This window comes from Mus caroli, unplaced genomic scaffold, assembly GCF_978045245.1.
Source record: "Mus caroli unplaced genomic scaffold, Mus_caroli_1 scaffold_4, whole genome shotgun sequence".
Classification (NCBI taxonomy): domain Eukaryota; kingdom Metazoa; phylum Chordata; class Mammalia; order Rodentia; family Muridae; genus Mus; species Mus caroli.
The window spans coordinates 78,812,158-78,831,065 of NW_028227259.1; the positions used below are offsets into that span (position 1 = coordinate 78,812,158).

General features: G+C 41.0%; 2 protein-coding genes across 5 annotated transcripts in view; one reads left to right on the plus strand and one right to left on the minus strand.

The window, feature by feature from the left end:
• The window catches only part of Tmem165 (transmembrane protein 165), a 29,536-nt gene extending 26,297 nt beyond the window's left edge, over positions 1–3,239 (plus strand). The window contains exons 5-6 of the mRNA XM_021162931.3: positions 1,614–1,719; positions 2,502–3,239. Coding sequence (XP_021018590.1) covers positions 1,614–1,719; positions 2,502–2,578 — 183 coding nt within the window. The 3' untranslated portion in view covers positions 2,579–3,239. The remainder of the gene's footprint in view (positions 1–1,613; positions 1,720–2,501) is intronic.
• Positions 3,240–4,918: 1,679 nt separating this feature from the next.
• Clock (clock circadian regulator) overlaps positions 4,919–18,908 on the minus strand; it is an 82,082-nt gene continuing 68,092 nt past the window's right edge. For 3 of the 4 annotated variants that reach the window (XM_021162108.3, XM_021162107.3, XM_029477072.2), the window contains 5 exons: positions 18,266–18,418; positions 17,032–17,238; positions 16,219–16,424; positions 14,009–14,297; positions 4,919–10,844 (listed from right to left, as the gene is read on the minus strand). In XM_021162108.3, coding sequence (XP_021017767.1) covers positions 10,665–10,844; positions 14,009–14,297; positions 16,219–16,424; positions 17,032–17,238; positions 18,266–18,418 — 1,035 coding nt within the window. In that variant the 3' untranslated portion in view covers positions 4,919–10,664. The remainder of the gene's footprint in view (positions 10,845–14,008; positions 14,298–16,218; positions 16,425–17,031; positions 17,239–18,265; positions 18,419–18,908) is intronic. The other variant, XM_021162109.3, reaches the window with a different exon arrangement.

Below are 18,908 nucleotides of genomic sequence, written 5' to 3' on the forward strand. Positions count from 1 at the left end.
GTTTTGCTTTTGAAGGATCTTTGTTAAAATAACTTTATTTAACCCAGTGAATTTTTTTTTTCTAGTACCATTTATTTTCATATGAGATGAAGCATCTTCTGAAGTAGCGGTTTATGGCAGCAGTACAGTCTCGGGTTCAGACTGTATATATGGTGCCTTTGGACTGCCCAGCAGCTGGCTGCTGCTCAGCCTTCTTCCCAGTTAGCCACACTGCACTCCTGGATCCCAGCATCCACCCTCAGCCCTTATAACATGTATCTTTGCCTTGTTCCCCTTACAATGTACATCTTTGCCTTGCTCCCAGTTCAGTTTTCTGGGGATTTTCTGCATTGCTACCTCCACTCTGACTTAAAGGGAGAAATGAAATTCCTTGCTTGGTCCTTCTGTCCCAAACTCTTAACCAAAGTTCAGAAACATTATTGTGGTTGGTAAAAAGAACTGCTCTACCGCCCAGTTGCCTACCTTACAGAGTAGGATTCAACTTGAGATCTATGTTGATTAGGTTATGGTAGAAGATCTCACTTATGTGTTGGGGGCACCATTCCCTGGCCTAGGACCCTGGTCTGTATACAGGTGAACTCAACACAAGCATTCATTACCATCTGCTCCCTAACGATGCCAGTGGCCAGCGGCCCCAAGTTTCTGCTTTCACAGCTCTTCCTCGGTGATGAACTGTACTCCTGAGCTGTGAACCCAAGTACACCTAACTTTTATGTGCCTTTCCAAGTTTTACCACAGCACCAGGAAAGATAGGACATCAGAGACGTTTATCAGTGCTGAGTTTATCAGTACTTAGACCTATTGAGGCCAACTACCTGGTAGTTGGTCCCGTCTTTATTATAACAATTTCTCAGTTACTTGGTTGTCACACCTGATAGCTTTCACAGTATCCCATGTCCCTCCCCATCCATCTGCTTTTCTCTTGTCTTCATCTCCTCCTACCCCAGTCCAGTCAGCACGGTATTACAGGAGTTATTTCTCCCCAGCTTACTCCCAACTAGTTCATTGTCTCCATTAAACTTTGAAAGCAGGAATTGTACGGGCTTGTGCTGAAACCAGCCAAGACAAAGGATGACTTCATGGGGGGTGGCGGGGCCTCCTGTAGCTAGACTTTCAACCTTGGCCTCTGGCACAGGAGTTAAGTGGTAGCCTACAGCCCTACACCTCCATCCCGGGCTCCTAAGGACCCCTCTCCAGGGCCTCCTTGTCTCTCTGTAGAAACATTGAAATGTTCTGTTGTTCTTCCTCCCCAAATATACGTGGGGTCTTACCTACCCTTAAGGGTCATCTTCTGTGAAGGCTCCCTGTTTACTTTAGCAGTATTTAGTCCTCACCCTCAGCTAAAAGCACGAGGGTCAAGGGCTAGGATTCCTGCTCTCAGGAAGCACAGCAATTCTGTGCCACATAAGACTTATACTCTCAGATCCATCCTTGTGCTGTCCACATTCCCTGGGCAGCTATCTTCTGTGTAATAAACTTACAGTATGCCTGGATTTATATGAGCACTTCTGATGTTTATGGTTCAGAGCCCATATCTAGTTCTATTGAACACTGACCATTCTCAAACACCATCTCCAACTTAATAAGCTAACACGAGCTACATCTGCTTCCAGGACCCTTATGGTGTAGCAGTGGGTGGCACAGTGGGACACTGCTTATGTACTGGACTGGCAGTAATTGGAGGAAGGATGATAGCGCAAAAGATCTCTGTCCGAACTGGTAAGGTCTCATTTTTTTTTTTTTCATGAAAATGGAAGTATCATCTGTTCTAATGCTTGAAAATCATGGAGGATAATAGAATGCTAGCTCTTATCATTTTTCCAGAGGCCACTTGATCTCTGTGCCTGATCTAGGCCTTGGTACACATTGCCTGTTACTGTGCACTGACTTCTCCTATGTGTACAAATGAGAATATCACAAGCTTATCTAAAATATGGCCACACTTGCTTGTTTTGTAACCCAGTGAAAAACTTGTAGAAGTTTGGCCTGAAGTATTTGTTAAGCAGACCCTGTGTGAGGCTTGAACATTTTCAACATTCAAACCGGGCTGGGGTCTGAGCTTGTGGGCACTGATAGCAGGCTTGGCCGCAGCACTTTTTCCACGCTGTGCCATCTCCGGGCCCTCGAGAGACCGGGGTTTTTTGTTTTTTTTTGTTTTTTTGGTTTTTTTTTTGTTTTGTTTTTTCGAGACAGAGTTTCTCTGTAGTCCTGGCTGTCCTGGAACTCACTTTGTAGAGCAGGCTGGCCTCGAACTCAGAAATCCACCTGCCTCTGCCTCCCAAGTGCTGGGATTAAAGGCGTGCGCCACCACGCCCGAGACCGGGGTTTTAAGGTGATGAGCTGCTACAGTCCAACTGCTGCTTGCCATCTTTGCTTTAACTTCTCTTTCTACAAGCAGTGCCCAGAGAAAAGGTCAGTTGTAAGGGAAGAGGAAAGCTTCAGGTATTGTTTGCATGTCACAGTGGAAGCAACACTGACTCCCTTCTCTCTCTCTTTTCCAGTGACAATCATCGGAGGCATCGTGTTTTTGGCGTTTGCATTTTCTGCCCTGTTTATAAGTCCAGAGTCTGGTTTTTAACAAGCTGTTCTCCTGTGTTCAGCGTAAGATAGGCAACTCTTTTCTGTACATAGTGTACATTACAACTAAAAGTAATGGGAAACACTGTATTTTGTAGCATTGATTTGTAAGTTTGACCCACTTAATTATTATGCCCAAAAGATATAATCATTGATTTTATTTGTAAAGATTTTTAAAAAGGTTTGACTCCTAAGTGTGGGTTCTCTCTAGCTTAATTATGTTGACACCTCAGCCTCCACTTCTGCTTGATATATGTGTCCACTGAAGTGAGGCTGACCATTGAGTTTTCTTGTAGCATGACCCCCTTATAAACACATTTTCTCCTTGGTCACTGGGGTGTTTAATGTATACCTTAAGCATTTCCTTGGGGGAAAAGAATGAATTACTTCTACTTTTAAAACCATATTCCTGAGCCAGTAATCAGTAATTTTATCTTGTCCTTGGGAATTAGGATTATATCAGTAACAAACGGTAAGAGTTGCTGGTTAGGCCCGTTCTCCCTCTTATTTTTTTTAATTGGGTCGGACACCCAATATAAAAATAGTCAATATTTGACAACATGGACTTACCAAATTAAAAGAGAATACTATGAATGTATTCATATTTTTCTATATTGAATAAGCATTGTAACAAGCAATGTAAATAAAAGGTATAACTAGTACTTGTTTTCCTCGTGTGTTACATACAAAATACTTTATGATTTCATTTCTTAGACTAAGGTTTAAATGTGAAGGCCAGCTCTTCTATAGAAACGTCCAAGCATTCCCTGGGTGGGACATGATGGAATAATTCATATTTACTGAGATGACAAATGCCCACAATGTAATCTGAATTTGAAGAGATGTGGAAAACCCAGTTAAGTCTCCTAATGTTCTTCTGAAAACGGTTCAAAGTTATTTTAGTTGTTAGCTCTTCTCTCCAAGTATTGTTAGGCAGTAGAAAAAAATTGAAGAAGTCATTTCTGCAAGCTTTTAAGGAGTTTTCAAACTCAATAAAAATACAAGATTAGATGATAGAAAAACAATGCCCATGAGTTAAAACACTTTAAAAAAATTGTAAGCCATGTCCCCATACTACACCTTGTAGACTGGTGAGAGATAAGTGTAGAAAGCAGCTGGCAGCACTGTAAGCTGCCGAGCCCCAGCCAGAGATGGGGATGGGGAACCAGTCGTTGGAGGAAGAAGTCTTGTAGCAGCAGGACATCACTGCTTAGAGAAAGTGGAAGGTATAAGGTAAACATTGTTGACACAATCAGGCCCCAGTGTTGAATAAAGAAAGGAAAATGTCACTGACAGATTTAAAAACATTTAATAGTTGTTCTATAAATCCAAATGGGACTCTTACACATATGTGCCACATAAAGCAGGTGATACTGAGAGCAGCACTGAGGTATTCTTTATTTTTAAATCAGAGGAAACAGGTCTAGAGCTAATTATTTTTACATTTACAAAAAAAAAAACAAAAAAAAAAACAAACATTGCTACTGCTTGGCTCTTTTGCTGGGTTTTAGGTTCTGAATACATCACAAGGGTCTAGAGAAAAGAGCGTTACGACAGTCTGTTGTGATTCTCCGTTAAAGCTGTGCATGTCGTACCGCAGGAGGCCTGAGGGAAGGCAGGCTGGTGTGACACTTTTACTTCTCCAAAGGACAACTTTGATAAACAAGTATAACCAATTGTACTGGGCCCAGTTACAGCGGCAATATTCAGCTGGTAGCAAGAGTCTGCATTTTATTCAGTGCTGTATTTCCAAACGTAGCTCATGAAAGCCAGGGAACCAATATAGCACCATTGAAATCGTTCATAATCCTTCATATTTCTAGTTCTGGCAAAGGGGTAAATACCTGAAAGAGTGTAAGTCTCAATTCAATGTTGGCTTTAGAAGGGGAGGGATTCTTATCTGGAGATACACAGCCATGTGCGTGTCCCTCTTTTGGAGCTGCAAAGGATGTGCTCTGCTTATTCTTGTTTTAGTTTAAACCCAGAACCAAGCAGTAAGGACAGCAATGTCAGGAACAGCACAGCAAGACCACACGGAACTTAAGAGAAATCCGGTGCATGTTTGTACAACTGCCAACTGATTCAACAGAGTTTACAAAGATAAAACTTATATCGTTTTTTGCACTAACTGGTTTTAATACAGCACTAATTTGTCTTTGGGCTTTAATCTTTACACAGGGTGAATATGAAAGTGCTATACTGGAGCTTTCCCCAGCTTAAACCACAGTAAAATAGATTTCAAAATAAATTTTAGAATGGTGTAAATTCCAGTTCTGGCTGACACACCCCTTGCTTATTCGTAAGGGACTTTTTGAAGGCAATGTCTTTGCTTGAAATCAACTTAACTTCTTTTTTTTTTTTTTTTTTTTTAAATAAGCTTTGTAGTTCTCTTCAAACCATTGCCAGCAATAAATGTGAACCAGTGCAGGCCAGCTTAGAACATTTGAAATGTCAGTTCTTAACGCGATGTCACAGTTTGTTTTCACTGATTTAAAATCAAACATCTAAAAATGGTATATTTTGAATTTATGCCCCTCAGAGTTAGATGCCTCTTAAGTAATAAACCTAGTTTGTGTCTGACAGTATTTTAATCACTGCTCTCCAGGGGACCCCTGTGTGTGTTAGACCCTGACTGTGGGACTCCAGAGCCACATCAGTGCTAAAGGAGGACCATAGCCCAGTTTGGTCACGTGAGCAGGAAGGGTCCTCACACAGCTAGACTTCCTATGTTCAAGCACCACTTTGGTGGACTGGACTATGGAGGATCTAAAAGACAGCCAACTTTTCAAAGTTTTCAGTGTGTGTGTGGATGTAGTGACGACAGTCATTAATAGATATTACTTTGCTAGCATTTCCCCAAATAGGCAAAAACAGAGGCAACATGTGCCCTTGGTTCTGTCTTACTGGCCTTTTGACTGTTGGGGAAACAAACGTATAAAAAGTGCCCGTGAATCAGAGAAGGCAACAAGTGACACTATGTGACCAGAGCTAAAAGGAGTTAGCTTTTAATGTTCTTTCCTTAAATGAATTCAGAGCAGGAGGGAAGTGCAGGGACATTCAGGTTTACCCTCCACCACCATCCCGATGCACAATGGATCCCAATGATCTGTCAGTGGAGAATCACTAGAGGGTGGGGTAGTGACTGCCCCAAACAAGAGCAAGTTCTCCAAGGACAAGAAAATAATGCAATAAATTAAATACAGGAGACCAAATCACCAACTACACAATGTAGAAATATAAATACACAGCCATTTTATTTAGGAGACCCAGAGAACTGCTTTGGGAACAAGCGTTCCTTGCAGCCTCTCCTAAGTCCTGTAAATACTTACTATTGTGATTGTCTCTTGGCTCAGCACCTCAGTGTTTGCTGGTGGTGTTGATGGAATCTCAATAGTCTCCACAAACTCTATATAGCTATAACTTACGTCACTAGGACATTTTCCTGGGAAAACCCAGGCATCTTAAAAAATATTGTTGAATACTCAAATCTTTCACAAATTATTATTTCAGAAAAAAAAACAAGGAATGTAGTGGTATGACAACGGAAAAAATATGCAAAACAGTCACATGGAAAAAAAGATTTTTAATTTTTAAATATATAAGTTTGCTTAATTTCTGATGAGCTGTTCAACACTGTTTTAAATATCCTGAATTAGTAACTATGCCAACAAATTTACCTCCAGTGTTTCCACAGGAGACATTAAAATAAGACCAAATTATAGTTTTCTTCAACCAAAGCAGTCTTTTCTCAGTCCTTTTTGTGCAAAAATATTACAAGAGCAACTCAAATGGGAACGCTGAAATGACATGCCAACATTTCAGGGCACATTTAAAACACTCAATAATTCTTGAAGTTACTGTATCCTAAAATATTACTACCAACCGTTTATAGATTAGTTCTGTATATCTACTCAGACAGATGCATATTCCTAGACCTCTGAAAATAAACAGGCTCATTGGTCTCTTTTGGTGTCCACACAATAGGCAAGATAGGTTTACAATAGTGTTTAAATCAAACTACGAATCTACAATCTCCTGACTCCACCACATTCAAAACAAAAGTCAGAGTTTATTTGGCTACCTTGAAATCATTCCCATAAACCTGCTACGGTTCACTGGATCTAAACATTTCTCAGAAATGTGTCATTTATAATTTCACCTAAGTGATGATTAGGGGATCCTTTAAAAATGGTTAATGCCTAAGATACAAACTTTATCTAAATGAATAATTGCAATAAAGTGCTTATTACCTTTCAAAATGATGCTCTTAAACTGTGGTATGTTGTTCTAAGTGTGTGCTATTCCTCCCATAAGGATCCCCAGGCATGAGAGTCTGATCTCACCTGTCTCAGAAAGCAGCAGCACTATCTTTTGGTAGGTAGGCTGACAGTAGGCACATTACCCATGCGGATGAGGCTGGACTAGGGCTACGGCAAAAGGGGAGGGAATTAGAAAAGTGGGAGGCATGTGGAGGGTTCCTACTACACTCATAGTTATATACAAATATATTAAATATGCTATAAAAATAGTCAACTCTTTTCCTTTGCATTTACTTAAGAAGCTCCTCTTAGAAGAGTGTTCACTCAATCCAGACAAACTTAGAAGGTCTCTTTATGCAATCACTATGAAAATGGCAAGTGCCGTTGTGCTGTTTCTTCACCACTGAGAAGTTCCAGTCAGCTCACACCTGGCTATGCACCCTCAGCAATATTAATATCCAGTGTTTATCCTTTCCATTGTGGACTCTGGTACTAAGAACAGGACCACAAGTACTGGAAAGATGATAGGCTTGAACAACTTTTACACAAATGTCTACCAACAAACCTTTAATCACCAAAGAAACAAAAAAAGAAATACTAAAAATCCTATCTGTGTTCCACTTTTAAAAAACTGCCTCAACATAGTGGAAACATTTTAAACACAGTAATATCCAAGTGAAAAGAATCTACCTGTGTAGACTAAGGGTCATTTCTAAGGCTTGAACAAGGCTCATCTCCCTCAACGTGATGCCCATATATGGCCAGACTGCTTCAGTGCTCCCAACTTCCAAGAGACTGCTTTAAGGCAATGACCAACTACTATACAGCACACAGAATTCAAACACTTGCTAGTTAGCCTGGAGTTTGCTATCACAACTATTCAAAAGCACGGGCATTCTTTTATTAGTACTACATCCCTAAGCCATGTCTATGAGACAGCAGAACACAGCACTCTAAATGCTACCCTGACTGAGGATAGAGCTTGGGGAAGGGTCTTGGTGCTCATGTGCAAGCAAGCCCACCTACCACAGTTGCTTTCCTCTCACAGTCTCATCTCTAAGGAAGGAAAGAGGACTTGATATTTTCAATATCGAGGCTCTGGTTTAACGCCAGCCTCAAGGGCAGCTTTGTGTTTACTGTTCTAATCCTGTGTGTTCAGCAACACCAAGTCACCCCATACAGAAGCAGTCCAGAGCAAGGTACCTGCAGGGCAATGAGAACCTGTTTGACCTTCACCCTAACAATTTCTTAGTTAAAAAGCGCTGCCCAGAATCAAAAATTTCAAAGAAAATCAAATCCATGAAATACAGCAAGAGAAGTTAAGGTTTCTAAGAAGCTGAGAAGTGTTTCTTTTTGGTATCTTTTCATGATTTAGATTTGGGGTTTCAGTCAGCTTTGGCTACAGAAATGAACAGGCAAAAGATGAACTTTCTTCAGAATACTGGAGTCGTGTGGGGAGCAGACAAAGACAGTTTGCCATCCAAAGGAACCAAGAATTAAGGAGCTAAGAGGCAGCTGGTGCTGACAACTGTTGCCCAGCATGCATCTCCGTGTGGACAGCAGCCTTAGCAACTAGAGCTCCTTATCAACTGCTACTTTGAAGCAGGGAAATGAACTGTGAAGAACAGCAGGAATTACATAACTAGCATGTTGAATCTCCTTATCACTAAATCCTTGTCACTATGTAATGCAAAAAGATAAATGAGGCACAACTCCGAGGACATGGAATGGCCAAAGATAAGAAGGCAATGTGGAAGGGAGAAAAGCAATGTGGGTGCTCGACTTTCATTGATTTCATCACATGTGCACAAACTTGCATCAATGTGTATTCTCACAACTATTTCTGGTGTTCGTATGAATGTCAGCTAGAAGCACTCTGCAGCGTGTGAGTTACTGACTGGTGTCTAGACACACTTCTTATGCAGAAGAGTAGGTACCAATTTTCTTTGGTTGTTTTCTTTTCTATCACTAACTTGCTAACTTAATTGCTGTCAGGTAAACAGGAAAACAAAGACATGCTTACTGATGATGAGAGCAAAGCTAGAGACAGACAGTTGACTCCGAGTTCCCCGAGCCCTGGTCTAGCAACTCTGCCTTAGGTTATCTGCACTGCTGAAACCGGTTTAGCACCTCACCATCGCATACTTTCCTTTTAAGGTCAATTCTAACGTGCCACACTTATCCTCCCTTTTCTCAGTAATACTTGATATTCTATATTCTACTGATCTTTTGTTCTATAATTGAAAAACTCATTATTAGTACCGTAAAATCTAAAAAAATGCCTTTTAAAATGTATGTAGCTTTGTTGGAATTTATTACCTGTAGAGAATGATATTGCCAAATGAAATCTTAATGTTTAAAATAAAGCATGTGAGTTACATTATTCTAGTGCTGCGATGAAAATCAAAGACAACTTGTCCCTTGTCTCTGAGCAAGTATTTACTGGTAATTCCTAAAAGAATTACCTAGCTTTAAAGGAAGATGCAAACAGGAAACGATTTTGGGATCACATTCCCAGCTGTGATGCTGTCAGGGCAGTCCAAGAGACGCAGCAGTCTTCATGGGAACTTGAGAATGACACTGCTGCTAAAAATGTACTAAGGTTTCAAAACTGCTACTGAAACCAGACAATGAATTCAAGATGGTGAGTTATCACCTGAATTAAAATCAAGGCACTATGGGTTTTTTCCCCTCAAATAACCCTGAATCATTTCTGACTAAAAGAAGCATTGAAGTTTTTAAAGATAATAAAAAGATTCCAACAAATCCTAAAAGTTAAAATTCCCACCTCTGAGAATGTTAAAAAAGTGCCTAAAATGTTTTGTGTGCAAACTTTACTCTTACAACTGAAACATTCTTGAAATTACTTTCAGGCTTGTTGAAAACCATTTACATAAATATTCCAACTATGAAATATATCAAAATACGTGATCAAACTCTCAACAAACCATCTAAAATAATAAAGCAGTGCAATTCTCTCAAACATAATTGAAAAATAATGAAATAAGGGATATTTCTGAGTAAGTGGAAATGTAGCAATAATTTAACCTTAAAAAAATCCATTCCCAGCAGCACATATTACCTCACTGAACAAACTGTGACATCCCAGCCAAAGCACGGACAAAAAGACTTGTGCCCTGGAAAAGTAACTAGAACACTACTGTGTTGTAAACAAAATGAAAAAAGAGAGGTTGTTATCAGTTTGTACATGGTGTCAAACCTAATGAAATGCACTCATACCTGTGAGAGACAGATAATGCTTTCTGTTTCAAAGTGGCTTTCTCTCCTCCATCCAGACACAGAGACACTCTACAGCATCTGTACACAGTGAATTCAAACCTGCACAACATTCTCAAAGTCATCACGGTTCCATCATTATCTGAACAGGGAGAGGAGTTTGGGGTGGGGACTATTAACTACTGGACTATCTTCATGGCATTCTAAGCAAACCCCTGGCAGTGGTGTGCCCTCTGTAATATTTGATGCAGGCACAGACCCACTAAAGCTACCAACATCGTTAGTGCTCTTCGGATTCAGTAAAGATCTGGTTGATAGCTGAGCTTGTTAGCATTTGGCAATATACTCTTTCTATCAAAAAATACCTGGGCAAAGAAACTGTCAGAATTGGCTGTGTCCCTATGACCATTTCCCACTGGCTGGTATTTAGTGGACATCTGAAGCACTGGGCAGCACTTCCCTACCGTCTATCAAGGAACTGAACACTCAAGACCACCCTCATGAAACTGTTCAACTTCTGACCGAATGCCAACTGAGCGATTCTTTCTGGCCATCCCCTTCCTCTCTCATGTCAGAGAGGAAGTGTGTGTGCTACTGTGGCTGGACCTTGGAAGGGTCAGTCAGGCTGTCAGTCCTGTGCCGAGGAAGCTGCTGTTGCTGCTGAGGCTGGTGTTGCTGGTGGTGCGAAGGAGGGAAAGTGCTCTGTTGTAGTGGAAAGGCAGCAGAGAGGATGAGCTGTGTCGAAGGATTCCCATGGAGCAACCTAGATGTCTAAAAACAAAAAGGATGATGCAGTCTGGCTTCTGCCTTCACACTCGTCAGTTCACACTGCCCACAGTCCACAGACACAAGGGCTTTAAACTCTCATTCTGTTTGCTAATCTAAAAACTATTTTTGGAAAACAAAAACCTTACCTTCTTTCTGAACACATAATAAGATTTGACTTTTTAGAGGAATTCTTGATGGGAATGTCTTGAGACAAGCCACATACTTCCTACAGGCCCAAATTCTAAGCAGTAAACTAGAGCACAGCTGTGTCTGGATAGAACACGAGCACTGCCTGGTCAGACTGACAGTGCACACAAGTCTGCCTGTTGGTAAAGAATCAATTGTAACCCCAGTGTGAGAGACAGAGACAGAGGATTTCAGAGGCTCACCAGCCAACCAACCTAAGCTAGTGAATAAACCAGTCTCATGAGACCCTTGTAGAGGGCATTTGCTACTTTGTGGGTTCTTCTTTCTCCCACCCTCCTCCACCTTTTCCACCCTTTCAATCCCCTAACACTAGAGAGAAAAGGATAGAAAAGAAAGGAAGATCCCTGAATAAAGTCAGGGAATGGAAGGCAATGTTATGAGACCACTTTGTGCTAACTAGGGGTGCTGGGTTCCTTAGGGCAAGCTTGATCTTCACCATCAGGATAGCTAATTTCTTCTTTCTTCTTTATGCACAACTACTTAACAAACTTCAACAGCAACCAACCAAAAACCCACCTCTCAGGGGCCCTAGCATTTATATACTGAAAGTCCCCAGAATTTCAAATGTCACACAATCATAGACCCTATCTGCAGCAGGTCAAATCACAGCCCTGCTAGAGCACGAGGCAAATCACTGTCAGCTGCTGTGGACAGTCTGAAGCAGCCCCATATCCCATACCCAAGATTATAATGAAAATGTATTCAAAAAAAAAAAAACAAAAAAACCAAGGTAGACTGAGGAACACCACCTGAGGCTGACTGACTGCTAGCCTCCACACACCGTAAAGTCAGACAGCAAGCAAGCAAGCACAGGCCTTACGCAGGCTTGGGTTAACTTGAGCTATTCCACTGTAGATGTGTGACTTGGTCAAGCTGTCCACTTCTCTCAGCCTTGGCCTTTTCACTTTGTACAAACTCAGCATAGCAGTGTCTTTTACTAACACTACAGAAAAAGGAGGGCACAGCTGGAGGTTGGAGTCCTGTGTGGCTGTATGGGTGACAGAGTAAAGCCCTCCCCCAGCAATAACCAGACACACTGGGTGCTGCATTTCCTGTCTGACCTTCAAAGTCTCAATTTACCACTGTTTGTCCACCATGCTTTAACTTCTGGCTGTCTGTCCATCTGTAACTGGTACACAAAAAGGTCGGACTAGCTGAGAAGATGGGAGAGTTTTCAAGGAAAGTACTTCTGGGACATAACACACTTGCTACAACTTGTTTGAACTGAAGCTAACGTGGGTGACTGACATCTCCAAGTATGCCTACGAACACAAGGACAGTCTTCAAACCTAAGACAAGAAAACCTGCCAAGGACCTTTACGAGTTTTCATCTTGATTTGTTACTAGAATAAGTCTTAGTAAGACAAAGGGATTTATATTATTTAATTCCCTGACCACAACACAAGTACAATTTCAAAGCAGTTCATTAGAAAAGTGAAATTATGTATCATCTATAAAATATGTTTAGGGAAAGCATTGCCCATTTAATATCTTTATGGCTCTTTTGTTTGGAGGGTGCGTTTTTGTGGTGGGGGCAGGGAAGAAGAGACTGTTCATTGTATTAAAAATACTTTTAAACATTTATTCATTGTGTGTGTGTGCACCTGCCAGGGTTCATATGTGGAGATAAGAGAACAATTTCTCCTACCACGTGGGACCTGGAGATTGAGCTCAGGACATCAGGCTCAGCAGGAAGCACTTTACTTATTAAGCCATGTCCATGGCCCCAAATGTTCATTTTTTTTTAAGGGCCTGTCGTCTTTGATAGATCTAGAACACTGAGACCTTAAGGCCTATCACATTTTAAGTTTCCGTTTAATTCTCACAGGATATATATCAAACATGTATTATAGTCACCTAAAGAATAGTCTACGACTGGTTTTATTATTTGTAATAATAGCTAACCCAGTTATTAATTGCAGTACTTCAGACTTAAGCCCTATGAAAACTGTGGGTATGACGAGGCAATATTTCCCTTAGCCCAGATGGACTCCAGCAGAAACCCCAGCAGACTCCCCAGCACTGGAGTCTAGGAACTAACTAGTTCTACTGGCTCCTTGCTGAGGATTGCCATCCAGGGGACTTTCCTCTGGACCTAAGGATAGGCATTCTATATGACTTATCCACATGGTATCTGAGTGGGTTTTGTCATGAATACAAATGTCTTACTACATTTGCCAGGATTATGGTCATCTCTGCCAGTTAGCTACATACCGTACAGTATATTTAGCAATTTACATGCTTTCTTTTAAAAAGGCATGAAGTGTGAACTATTATTATGTCCAATGTATTGATGAGGTTTGTCAAGTTAAAGTGCCATGCCAAAGCTCACATGTATATGGTGAAGCCATGACTCAATTAAGGATACCCTGAATTTAGAGCTCAAGTTCTAATGAAAACCTATATTGCATCTACACTGGACTTCACCTTTGACATTAATTTCTAACAAGAAAATTCTAATAAGCTGGCTTGGTGGAGGCAGAGGCAGAGGCAGGAGAATCTCTGAGTTCCAGGCCAGGTAGGAACCCAACAAAACAAAACCAGAGTTGAATAAAATTTGATCAGATAAGTAAGGTAACTCCTAGGCTGAAAAGGGATCGTTCTTGATGTACCTGCCCAGTAAGTACAGTTTGATGGTATGTAAGAAAAAAATAGACTTTTTTATTAAATTCTGGAGGGAAAATAGGCTCAGTAAGTGACCTGACATGAGTAAGAAGTCGGTCACTACCCAGAAGTTCAGAGAAGGAGTATGGCTAGGCAAGACTTTGAAATCTAAAAGCTTTCTAAGACTGAAGAAAAGGTAAAACAGCCAATCTCACTGTTATCTGGTTCTTTAGATATTAAAATCCCACAGAAAGTGTTTAAGAATTTCCCAGACCCTTAAAAACCTATTCATCTAACAGCTTATCTGATTATAACATAGCCAACCCCCTCAGGGCAGCCTCTTCGTGGGGAGTTACCTGTAAGAACTGCTGTGGTGGCTGGCCCAGCTGGGCCTGAGCTGGCTGCTGAACTGAAGGAAGCTGCTGTTCCTGGGAACTCTGCTGTTGTTGCTGCTGCTGCTGCGGCTGCTGCTGCTGCTGCTGCTGTTGTGTTACCGATAATGTCTGTGCCTGCTGCTGTTGTGTGGCGAAGGTAGGATAGGCAGTCACCACCTGACCCATAAGCATGGTACTTGGTACCATGACGGCCCCACAAGCTACAGGAGCAGTCACTAATTTGGTCACAAGTTGCTGACCTTGAGAAAATCTGTGAGAGAAAACAAAATAGAGTCAAAAGGACAACTCAGCCTGTCAGTGCAATATTTATCTCCGCTAATACCCAGTGACATGGTTCATCATGTTATAAAAGCATATGCTCTTAGTTTTCAGAGACTGTCCTTGGAGGCAAAAGATGCTACATAGTGGTAGAGTGCACAGCACAGCACCAACACTAATTTTAAAAGACATTTTTTCAGGGGATATCAGAGCCAAAACACAACTTTTAAAAATACTCATTCCCAAGATGAAGGGCCTTTCATATCACATATAGAAACAAGCTGAAAAGGGGAGGAAGGCGAGCTCCAAAAAAGAACAGAGTCTCTATTCTCATTGCCTATATAATCCTGTAGCTTCCTCAGCCTGAACATAATTGTTATTTAAAGAAAAAATCATATTGCTCAATACAACTGCAAAATATGTAAGCAGCAGCATACTTGTAAAGGCAATAAAAACATGAAACTAGGCTGGGCAGTGGTGGCACACACCTTTAAGCCCAGCACTTGGGAGGCAGAGGCAGGCGAATTTCTGAGTTCGAGGCCAGCCTGGTCTATAGAGTGAGTTCCAGAACAGCCAAAACTATTCAGAAAAACCCTGTCTTGAAAAGCAAAAACAAACAAACAAAAAAACCCAACAAAATAACAACAACAACAACAACAAAACCCATGATACTATTTTATATCATGTATTTAAGACCACAGAAATCCTATTGTTTAAAAAAAGCTTCCCAGTAAACTGTAATTATGCAAAGATTTGTTTTAATTCAGCTATCTGGACTTCTCATTCTAGACCCAAATGCCTTTTTCTTTAATAGTTACATCTATTTAGGCATCTAAGCTCTGAAACCCCGAGTTCATAGCCACCTTCTCTGCTGTAGCACTTGGCCAAACTATTAACAACACACATTTTCTCATCTGAGATATGGGGAAGTAAAGGGAGATACTATACAGTTTTAAATTGGAGCAGAAAGATAAGCTCTCCTCCTGCTGCTCTCTTGCCACCTTTACTAAAAAGACCCAAGCCACACCTGTGCACAGCCTGTAACAGCCTTGGCTGACAGTACACTGCAGTGTGGCTTCTCTGCCAGTCCAGTTTGGAATGAAAAATAAAATTTAACGTTATTCTGTTAAGTCTTTAATAACAGATTTGGCATTTATTTCAACTTATAAAAGCTGTCTATAGTAAGCAACAAACTAAAATTTTATGGTAAAAAATAAAATTGTTGGTTTTAGAAAAAAGCATAATACAAAGGATTGACCTGAGGGGTCCTCCCCATGCTAGGTGAGTTCTCTATTCCTGGCTTATAGCACCAGCCCCTAAATATACATTTTTATTTATTTACTTTTATGACTTTCTTTTACTGTGTCTGCCACATCCACGCAGACATGGGGGAGACCAGAAGAGGTCATGAGACCCACAGAGCCAGAGCTGGGAACTGAACTCAGCTTTCTAGAAGAGCTTCAAGTGCTCTGCAGTGCCGAAGCATTCCTCCAGACCATCTAGGTTTAAATTTTTTTTAATATTTATTTATTTATTTTTGGTTTTTTGAGACAGAGTTTCTCTGTGTAGCCCTGACTGTCCTGGAACTCACTTTGTAGACCAGGCTGGCCTTGAACTCTGAAATCTGCCTGCGTCTGCCACCACCACCCGTTCTTTTTTTTTTTTTTTTTTTTTAATGTTTATTTTATTTAGTTTATGTACATGAGTACACTGTAGCTATCTTCAGATATACAAGAGAGAGCATCAGATCCCATTACTGATGGTTGTGAGCCACCATGTGGTTACTGGGAACTAAACTCAGAACCTCCGAAAGAGCAGTCAGTGCTCATAAATGCTGAGCCATCTCACCAGCCCTAGGTTTTTAATCAATCAATTTACATATCTGAAAACAATAAATGAAGTATGACAACTACCTTATCTGTCTGTCCTGAGTGAACGTAGTGACTGTAGCACTCTGGGTACTGTTCTGTGGCATACTGGATGGAATCTGGACCATGCTCCCTGCTGCAGGCTGAGAAATCACCATTGTATTGTACAGTGGGGCTGTAAGAGTGCTCGGTGTCTGATTTGGAAGAGACGTTTGCTGACTGTGTCCACTCATTACACTCTGTTGACTCTGCTAGAAAAGATTGTATGGAAATTATCTAACAGTTACAGGAGACCATGCTTCTACTACTCACCATCTAATAATGGTGAGAGAACAGAAGAGACAGCAACATATATTATTCAGAGAGAAATGAGCCTGATTTGTACTTACAGACTTAGTCTGGATTCCTTGACGGAAGGTAAGCTAAGACTTTAAAAGAAGCCTCTTCACAGCTAAGTAAAATATACACCGACGTTGTTGGTTAAAAGCAAGTCAGTGACAGTCACACACTCATGATTTTCAAATGGAGTCACAGATATCCAGTAATGAGCTGCCAGCAACCTACAGACTGAGTAAACTGCCCCTGCTTCCCCAACAGTCTGTCTATTCAGTGTTTGCTACTCAGCCTCTTTGGCAAGTCAATGACTTTACATACAGAAAGTCTACGAGCTACAAGAACTTGGTACAATTACTAAACTAAGTCCTTAAACAAATCACAAAACTATTAAATATAAAAATATTTAACAGTAACATATTCTATAAAATATTTTAACGATCAATAGTTTATGCTCTAATTTTTATAAAAAAATAAAGGCTGGTGCAACACAGCCTTTTTTAACTAGATATTTTAGTCAATTACCTGAGTTGGTGTACTTTGTAAAGTCTGTTGCTGTATCATGTGCTGGCCTGTGCTGATATGTCCAGCATTCATTCCACTCTGAACCTGGCTAGCAGGGACAACTTGGCCTTGCATATTTATAGGTGCGAGTTGCTGGGTATTACAATTTCCAGAGGAAAGTTGAACAGAACCAAAATTCAATCCAGGGTTTGACTGCTGCAAAAACATCTTTGAAAACAAAGATCACATTTTAATGAAATTTCTTTGGCAGGCAAGAAGGCTCAATAGGTACAAGTGTTTGCTGCATAAGTCTGACAGCCTGAATTTGGTTCCTGGATCCCATAGTGAAAGAACAGATTTTCAAAAGTTATCTTCTGAACCCCACATATACTCCATGGCACATGTATGCATGCGCGCACACACACATGCACACACACATACACAATAATTATAATTACACGGGGGGGGGGCATACTGGGAATCAAACTTAGGGCTACAAGCATTTTACCGATGAGCTACATTTCCAGCATAAATATGCTTTACAGTTAAAAACAAAAACAAACAAACAAAAAAACCCAAAAAAACAACCAACCAAAAACAAAAAGCAAAACAACAAAAAAAGGGAGACTACTGAAAGAAACCAAGCAAAATGAAGTTTAACAGTCTAGTAATAAGTCATTAGAACATTTCATGAGAACGGTGATAGTAGCAATAAACCGTGAAGCTACACGTTCACTCTTTTCACTCTCGCACACATCAGCTGTGTTCCTCAGTGCTCCTCCTTGGGCTGCTGCTGGCAGCTCTGGATCCTCAGTCACTCAGCTTGTAGCTGTGCATAGAAGCAGTGCTCACTTAGCTTCCCTTCGGCAAAGCCCTAGTGGCCTAGATGGCCCTGCTGGTTAAGCAGTAAGTGTCTTATCAAGTAAGAGGAATCATAGCTATTGGCATTTTACTAACACTATTATAAACTCTCTACCTTAAGTGGTCCATAAAATAAAATTTTATATTATGGACTTGAACTTACTAAAATTTCGAGTTCATTAGTCTAAAAACTAGTAATCTGATAGAAATGTTCTTAGCATGAGTGTTTTTAGAGGCTTGATATTATTAAGCAGGTAGCCAATATTTACAGAACTGGGGTAAAAAGACCTCTTGCCTTTGACTTTTCACAAAAAAAAAAAAAAAAAAAAAAGAGCCAATTTTTAGGAACTCAAAATGTGAAAGAGATTCTCTGTGCTCAGACAGAATAAGTTACCTGTAGCCCTTGACCATGGACCATCTGAAGTTGCTCTTGAATTTTCCTTAGTTCTTCTTGCTGCCGATGAATATTTGCCTCTATCATCCGTGTCCGCTGCTCTAGCTGGTCTTTTAGATGCTGCATGGCTCCTAACTGAGCTGAAAACTGAAACTGAAGCAGCACATGGAAAGAGAGTACAACACACTTTAGCTGTGCGGTGTGAGTCAGGCGAGAGCTGCTCCCCACACTCCATCTCCGCTCTGCTCAGCTGCACTGGAGCTGGACCTCAGAACCAGTCTCTGCCTGCAGACCCACAGCAACCTGCGCAGAGGCCACTGGGCGAGCTGCAAAGGAAGGTGCTCTGCTCCTGGGAAGGTGCTTGCCTCTCTTCCATCACAAGTGCCAGTGGGTAGCTTCCTGTCTATGGCACTGCAGTGACTAGCAGTTTCTAGCCAGGTGAGCCCCTCCTGTTACACGTGTCCTCCCTCTGACTTACATTAGTGGTTGTCCTCACAGTTTCAGTTTTCACCCCCTTCCTTTTTTTTTTTAAAGTTACAACCTGGTAAGGGCACATGCCACTGAATGTGTGTGTAGGTCAGAAGACAACTTGGAAGAGTCAGTTCTGACTCACTCTTGACTGATTACAAGAACAAACTACAGT